At 55.3% G+C, this 8,588-nt stretch overlaps 1 protein-coding gene across 1 annotated transcript; it reads right to left on the reverse strand.

Annotated features, from left to right (window-relative positions):
- Positions 1-5,109: 5,109 nt before the first annotated feature.
- On the reverse strand, positions 5,110-7,104 carry LOC124650383 (pentatricopeptide repeat-containing protein At3g51320). The gene is made up of 2 exons (XM_047189915.1): positions 6,598-7,104; positions 5,110-6,510 (listed from the first exon to the last, which is right to left on the reverse strand). Exons 1-2 carry the CDS (start codon positions 7,102-7,104, stop codon positions 5,902-5,904), a joined length of 1,116 nt encoding a protein of 371 aa, XP_047045871.1. The 3' UTR covers positions 5,110-5,901.
- Positions 7,105-8,588: the final 1,484 nt, after the last annotated feature.

Genomic DNA, 8,588 nt, shown 5'->3' on the forward strand with positions numbered 1-8,588 from the left:
CGGTGCGTGGTCCGACACCGATGAAGACAGCGCCTACAGGATGGAATCCGGGTGCATGATATCCCAGTCCACCGATGCAATCGCCCGATCGATGCGCGAAAGCGTTGGCACTTCTCTCTCATTACTCCAGGTAAAGCTTCTCCCATGGAGATAGAGATCCTTGATCTCATGCTCCTGAACGAACTGCATGAACCTCGCCATCATGCGTCTATCTAAACGGTCATTGTTCTTCTCCTCCGCATACATGATCATATTGAAGTCCCCTAGGAGCAGCCATGGCCCCGGACATAAACTCCTCCTCTCCGCTAACTCCTGAAGGAATCTCAACTTGTCCTCATTGGTTTGAGGCCCATAAACGGTGGTGATCCACCACCTATTGTTGTCTCTGGGAATGACTTCCCCGGTAACTGCGTAGTCAGCATAACTCACGCGCTCTATGTCGACATAGGATTTGTTCCAGGCTAAAAGGATCCCTCCTCTCGTCTCCACCGCAGGCAAAAAGACATAACCATCAAAGGATGGCCCTAAACATTGCATAACCAAGAAATCATCGATTACATCCAGCCTCGTCTCCTGGAGGCACACCACACTCACTCTAAGGCTAGCTATGAACTCACGCACCGCATCTCACTTAGCTGGATCGTTCAAGCCGCGAACGTTCCAGCACAAAATCTCGAAGGTACAATCCATGGAGAACTACAAGGACACTCCCTCCCTACTCTGCACCTCAGTGCGCCGGCACTGCCCTCATGCAGTGCACCTCCCTCTCAAAGATCGTAGGTAGCTCCTTGCCAAAGATGGCCGCAAGAACTCGAAGGTGTGCGTCCTGAATCGGCGAGTCGAAGAACTCCTTGAAGCATCTCAGATCCTCCTCCCTGACTGCGAGGTTCTCCGGACAAAAACCTAATGCCTTGAGCAAGGAACTCTCCGCTGCTGATGCCATCTTGGTTTGCGTGCCGGCCAACACTGCCACCGACCTACGTGTCACTCTCTTAGGCGTGAAGGGCTCCGCATCAGCCCTCAGCCCAGTGGCCTTCTCAAACTACTACAGCAAAGGTGGCGCAAGGGCCTTCAGAAGGGAGGAGCAAAAGTTCTTGACCCTTGCCAGCTCCAACTGCTCCTGCACACGCACAGTGGTCACCTCCTCGCAGACAGCCTCACTTGCGCCAACCGGACTCCCCTTCTCCCTCTCAAGTTGATGGCCCCTAGCCCTAGGCACCATTTGCATTAGGCTGTTAGGCCTAGTAAAAGATGTGTCTGTTGGGCTGGCCTCCAAACTGGTACTGCTGCTACACGACTCCAGGCGCGAAAAAACTGCGAACTCTACTCTATGCGAATCAAATGATCCGAACCTTCCTCGTGGCGGGACCCACCGGAGAGGGAGATGCGGACGAAACCCTCCGAACTCTCTGCACAGCCCCCAAAACCGGCGTCCTCCACTCCCTTATCCTTGCTCTGTGAGATCGAGCCGCTGGCGGTTGCTGTCGGGGCCCACCGAATCCCCGGATGGAACGGGACTCCTTTTCCCCACCGTACTCTTGTTTCCATCGGCAGAACCGGCCAGAACGGGAGAAACGGCAGGCTCGGGATCGGTGCCATCTGGCCCGGTCGGCACGAGATCAGCGTCCACCTCCGGGTCCGCAACCACTGGCAGCGAATCAGGGGCATCCACCCACTCCCGCTGGTCCGCGCTGGGGGCACCGGCCTCTGGAACTGCCACGTCGCGCCCCACCAACGGCACCTGCGCTCCAATTGGTTCTTTCCGCATGACAGGGCCCACCACGTCCACACTCTCCTTTCTCTTTCCAGCCTGCGCCTCTGACGAAAGCTGCACTTTCTTGATTGACCATGCCAGCGCCTCCCTTGGACTTGGACTGGGATTGACCGTGGCAGTTTGAACCAAGGGCGCGGGGCTTGCCAACCCTGGCAGAGCCCACGTCTTCCACGGCGCCGGCGCCGCTGTGGCCATTGACGAGCTGACTCCCAGTTGCGCCGAAGCCGCACCTCCCGGGCCACGGCGACGATCTGACACCCCGCGCTGCCAAGCAAAGCTTCGTGAAACTCTCCTGGGGTTAGCACCGCCGCCACTCTCGCCGCCACCGTCCCCCGGACCTCCTCCGAACTCCCTCGTACCACCATGCCCACGACTCTCCGGAAAACATGCAGCAGCCCGTTGTCCACGACCTCCTCCACTCTCGCGATGTGTGGTGATGTTGTCTTTGCCTTGACCAGCCCCGCGCACCGCCGGCACCGCCATCCTCGCAGGCACCTCACGTGCGACGCCGCCAGGCACGGGCTCCGGTACCGCAAGCAGCCGCGCCACGGGGATGGCCTCGAGGTCAGAGGTCCACGCCGTCAGCTTGTAGAGCGCCATGTTGCTGCGTGCCTTTGTCTCCGGCGCCACCTTGTCTACCGCGCAGCTCCGCCTAAGCAAATCCTCGACCACCGCCCTGTCCCACGCATGGGGTGGCAGCCCCTCCAACACCAACTCCACCTTAGTCCTCAACGGCACAAGCTGCGCCTGCGCCTGCCGGTTCCAGGGGCGAAAGGAGAGCGGCGCTCCGGCAACCAGTATTGGCGGCATGGCGGTGACATGGTCTCTCAGCTCGTTGGACGCGAACGCGGCGATGAAATCTTCTGGCGCAAAGACATGCACAGAGACAGCGCCCTCCGGCACGTTGCGCCACCTCAGAGCCGCCTCCACCTGCTCGGAAGACACGGCCGGCCTCCTGCCGCCCACGGTGACCACCATGGCGAGCTGGAGCCTCTGCTCCACGTCGCACATGGCCGCCGAACGCCGGACCACGCACAGCAGCGGCTGCGCCGCGACCATGCCCGCGTCAGCCTCCTGGACCAGCTCATGTGCCGGCTCCACCGCAAGCGGCAGCCACTCCTCCATCGGTGGCAACCTCGAAACGGCAGGGGGCGGCGGCGGTGGCGTGGGCGAGGCCTGGGGTGGTGGTGGCGGCGGCGGTGGGGGCGGGGAAGCTCTCATGCCCCGCACATCCTGGCGACCAGGGCGCACACGCTCCGGTACCTGCGGCGAGCCAACTTGGCCAGGGCAAGCTGCCGCAGCTCCTCCGTCGAGGGACTCCTCGGGCGTTTGCAGTCCAGGGCGGGGTGCCCCTTCTGCCAGCATCTCAGGCACACCTCGGCGTTCGTGCAATCACGTTTGCGGTGCCCCGGCAAGAAGCACCGGAAGCACAAGCCGCGCATCTCCGGCGCCGACGCACCCCGGCCCGACGCTCCCGTCTCCTTCCTCGTCTCGATCCGGCGCGTCCAAAGCTTGCCCTTGGAAGGCTTGGGCAACTCCCAGACCCGCCTATCCTGCATCCTCACCCTCCCCTCCAGCGGCTCCTTCTCCCTCACCTCCGGCCGCGGCGCCACACTCCCGCCCGACGATGCAGAGGAGATGCCAAGCCCGGAGACATGGTCGTGCCGCCGCGGCGACGCCGACGAAACCGACTCGGGGCTCCCCTCCGGTGCCCAGCGGTGTGAGAAACCAGGCGGATGAGAGGCGGTGAAGTCCATGGCTGAGGAAGCGGCGATGCCGGCGCAGCGCCTCGGCGGCGTCGTGGTGGAAGACCTACCTGAGCTCGGAGCCTCTCTCGCTCTTCTTACCTTACCATACCTTTTTGCTATCTCTCCACACTACAATCTTCTCAATTGGCGTGCACACACTCACATTAATGTCTCTGAGACTCTGTAGTCTGTACATACCTGCTCTGTTGATGATCCTGCAGCTTCTGAGCTAGGACTAGGAAAACCATTCACTAATAAATCCATCTTGGTCTGGTAAAATTCCACAAACTCACCATTTTGGATTACCATAAATAATCAATTAGCATGTTTACGAACTCCATCTTTGCTAAATATGTCAATATGACTATTTGATGGTTTTTAGTATGTCAATAAGTACTAAAAGCTGAAAATATGACGTTCAGATCCATCCGTGGGCCGTGGTAGTTTACTGCTGATTCAGCAATTCCTTCTGTTAAACATTTGCCTGACCATGAGAACGTGCAAGAGAAGAAACATCAACGAATGGTGCAGGAAAAACTGGGTGCAGAAAAAAAAAAGCAAAATGAAAACTGATGGCTGCACCCTTCATGGTCTGCCAAATGTATGTCCAATAATATGTTTCCTCGGTCGCAGAATATCCAAAGTTGTAAATTCAATCCACATGAACTCCAACAGAAATGAGGCAACCCTCTGGGTACCAACAGGAACCTCCCGTCCCTGCAGAGGGCACCAACAGGAATCCCAAGGTGAAATCAACATCTACACCCACCAAGCATAGAAACACAGGATCTGAAGATTACAACTCTACAACATTTTCTTGTTCCCTGTTGCGTGTTGTACTTGTACACATAACTAAAACTAAGACTACAGTCGCATCAACTGTCTCTAAAGACAGTTCAACCGTGTCTCATGGTAGCTCAGCACACTGATTCAGCAGTTCCATTTGTTGACCAAAGACACGGAACCGAAGAATCCGTATACTCGATTATTTGCTACTTCTACAACAATGGCTCAAATGGCATTATCAAAATTTCATCATAAGCCATTTGCATGCCCAGCTGACCATAAACAAGTGTAAGAAAAAGGTAAAAATTCTACTCTACACAAGAATTGGCTTTCCTTAAACTTGCCTTGTGCCAATTGTGGTTAACTGTCGATGCAGGGAAAAGGCAAGAAAATATCATCGTTGCACCCTTCATCCACTGCCGAATGGATAACTTGCAATTTCGATCCATGCAACCAGAAATGCCTCCACACAATCATTTTCACATTTCAAGAACTTGATGTTATCATCCCAGGCAGAACAGAGAACTTCCATGAATAACAGAGTCGTTCTGAGTTTCTAGTATAGATTGTGGAGCATCACTTATATACATCTTGTACAGATAAGAGAGTCATAAAATTACCATGTTCATCAACTCCATGATTGTTAAATATGTCATGGAATTATTCAAAGCTTATCAATGTCTAGGGGCCCTTTGTTTACTCTAACTCTAGGGAAATATTTGGCCATTGATTTGTACAGACTACAGAGACTTGTTGGGCCACATGATTGAATTTATTTTTATCAGTTCCACTAGTCACTATGTTGTAAAAGCTAAAAGAACTGTCAAAAGACGTGATAGCTAAAAAAAGACAACATTCAGATTCAACCGTGTGTCATGGTATCTTATCTGTTTAATAGAGTGATAGAACCACAACAAATCCATGTAGTCAATTATTTTCTACTTCTACAACAATGGCTCAAATGGCATTATCAAAATTTCATCAGGAGACATTCACCTGATCAGCTGACCATAAAGAAGTGTAAGAAAAAGGGTAAGAACTCTACTGTACACAAGATTTGGGTTTTCTTGAACTTGCCTTGTGCCAATTACAGTCGACTGTCAGTGCAGGTAAAAGTAAAAGGAAATCTCGCCGCTGCCCTCCACGCTCTGTCAAATGTATAGCTAATAATTTGCTCCCACCAGAATAACGAGAGGCCAGCCCTTTAGCTCTGTTTCCTTCATCGCAGCATACCCAACCTTGTAATTTCAAATTACATGAACCAGCAGAAATGCAGCAACATGACCCTTCTGTTAACATCTCAAGAGCTCGATCTTTGTCCATCCAAGCAGAACCATGCATCAGAGGTTTCAATGAAGAACAGGGCATTCCAAGTTTCTTGTATGGAGTGTGGCGTGTTACTAGCATCCATCTGTATGTGCAATGTATCAACTCAAACATTTCAGACGAAAGATAAACCTTAAGCAGCTTCGCACGAATCCACCTCAGGATACACTTCTTGCAGCCATGTGTTCTTACATAGCCTGCTGTTCCTGCTAGCTGCCTGCTCAAAAAACTGTGCAGCTCGGAAATGTTCTGCAAGCTTATACTGGACTATTTTAACCCAGGTTCAGTTTGCACATCTGGTCTGCTTGCTAACTTCACCTTCGACACCAAGTCATCCAAGATAACGTATATGTCCTGATTCTCAGGCTGCCTCTCACGAACTTTGAACTGGTTGGCAATCGCGTTCAAGTCCACCAGACGATGCCCGGGACTGAACCTCTCGTCGCTTTCCTTTATGATAGCCTTTACCCTGTGAGCATCTTCCCATCTCCCCGCCGAAGCATATACGCTGCAGAGCAGTGCGTAGTGAGCGCAGTTACTCGGTTCGAGCTCGATCAACCTGAGGGCTATACGTTCCCCGAGTTCCCACTCCCCCCTGAACCGGCACAGCCCGAGCAAACCACCCAGTGCACGCGCCTTCAGCTCCTCTGGCACGCTCTGCAAGAGGCCCTCGGCCTCTTCCAGCAGGCCAACGCTGCCGTACAGGTTTGCCATGCACCAATAGTGCGCGAAGGTTGGCCTGAGACCGTACGTCGAACGCATCTGCTCGAAATACACCTTCCCGGCATCCAGGAGGCCTAGCCGGGTGCACGCGCAGAGCACGCCAATGAAAGTGACTTCATCCGGTCGCAAAACCAACTGGCCATCCGAACCATTCTTCCCTGAAAAGGAAGGTGTCAGATATACTGAACCTGAAAACGCATACATTGGAGCCTAAGAGAAGTACACCAGCACATGCAACACACCTCGTCCAACCATCTCATGGAACAGCTGAATCCCGTCACCAGGCTCGCCGTACACGCAATGGCCGACGATCATCGCGTTCCATGAAACCAGGTTCCTGGTCTCGAGCCGATCAAACACCTTCCTGGCAGAGCCTACCCTCCGGCACTTGCCGTACATATCAACGAGCGAGGTCCAGAAGAGCAGGTTGTCCTCCTCGAAGCGGCGCAGGTACGCGCAATGCACCTCCCGCCCGGCCCGCAGCCGGCCGAGCCGGGCGCAGGCGGTGGCCGCGCCGACCATGGTCGTGGCCGTGCCCCTGACCCCGGCCCCCGCCATCCGCCGCACGACCTCCAGCGCCTGCTCGGGCCGCTTGGCCTTGAGGTAGCCGCTGATCATGACGTTCCAGGACACGACGTTCCGGAGGAGCATTCCGTCGAACAGGTGGCGCGCGGCGTCGATGGTGGCGGCGGAGGCGGCGTAGGCCGTCATCATGGTGTTGTGGGACGCGATGTCGCGGGCGGGCATCTCGTGGAAGAGGCGGCGCGCGGAGGGGAGGCGGCCGGCGGCGGCGTAGAAATGCAGGAGCGCGTTGGCGGCGTGGGGCGGTGGGGTGAGGAGGAGGCCGCGGCGGAGGAGCTGCGCGTGGAGCGCGAGCGCGGCGGGGAGGTGGTGGCGCGGCGAGGCGGTTGCGGCGGAGAGGAGGGGCGGGAAGGCGAAGGCGTCCGGGAAGCCGGAGGGGGAGTGGGAGCGGAGGAGGTGGGCGAAGAGGGAGAGGAGCGCGGGGAAGGGGAGGCGCGGGGCGAGGGCGCGGAGCGCGGCGGAGAGGGAGAAGAGCGGGAGCGGCGCGGGCAGGTGGCGGAGGAGGAGGCGCGCGAGGTGGGGCGCGGAGGTGGCGGTGGCGGCGGCGGCGGAGAGGAGGAGGCCCGAGGGGACGGGGTGGCCGAGGAGGAGGCCGCGGCGGAGGAGGAAGGCGTGGGCTTGGAGCACGGCGGCGCGGGAGCGGAGGCGGTGGCGGAGGAAGGCGTGGAGGTCGTCGGCGGCGGCGGGAGAGGGCGGTGTGGAGGTGGCCGCCAGCGCCATTACTGGGGGAGACGACCTCGCGGCGGCGGCGCCATGGGGTTCTGACGGGCCACACTGCGAGAGTGGTTTTGGTTTAGGCGGGCCTGTTGGGCTCGATGCCACTGACAAGGTTGGCCCACCTGCAGGCCGAATTTTCAGAGTCAGCGAGAGGAATCTACCACGTTAAGTTTGAGATCTAAGCGTCAAACTCTGTTGTCTTTCTTGTACAACTCTATTTTCTGCCTTCTATAAAAATAAGGTACGCAATTACGTATTAAAAAAAGATTTAAGCGTCAAACGAGGAAAAAACTAAGCGAAAAATATAGTTATTCTGACTCGTTTTCTTACTTTCAGGGGGCACTCCTTTTAGATGATGGTAATCTTCCAATTTATGGTGGTTATAGATGAAGAAGAAGATAGCATAAATATGGTGACAATTGGTGATAAATGTCTATTCTTTCTTTTTTGAACTAGAAAGGCCTCGAGGGACTTACATCGGCGTTAGGTGTACATTTACATACAGGACCTTTTAGAATAGGTAAAATACAACGGGGGGTCATGCACTTTTTTGCACTTTTTTGAAGAACACCGTAAACAGGGTTTCTGACACTACTAGAAAAAGACCTAGCTGTAAGATCACTAGCAATGGCGCATCAGCAAGAGGTGCTCCACTGTTAGTCTTGTTACCAGCGGCGCAGCCGGTCAGCATTGCGCCACCACTATGGCTCCGGATGGTCCCACCCTTCCCTAGGCTTACCAATGTGGCGCACCACGAGGGGCAGGGTGGAACCATCAAATATAGGTAGGATGAATTACTAGTGGCGCACCACCGAGTGGTGTGCCACTGCTATGTTAGATAACAATGGCGCACCATGCATTGGTGCGCCACTGGTAACCTAGGACCAGTTTTCAGCTTTAAGCCACATGCCACTACACACTCATTTCCCTCC

The sequence above is a fragment of the Lolium rigidum genome, chromosome 4, assembly GCF_022539505.1.
Source record: "Lolium rigidum isolate FL_2022 chromosome 4, APGP_CSIRO_Lrig_0.1, whole genome shotgun sequence".
Lineage (NCBI taxonomy): Eukaryota > Viridiplantae > Streptophyta > Magnoliopsida > Poales > Poaceae > Lolium > Lolium rigidum.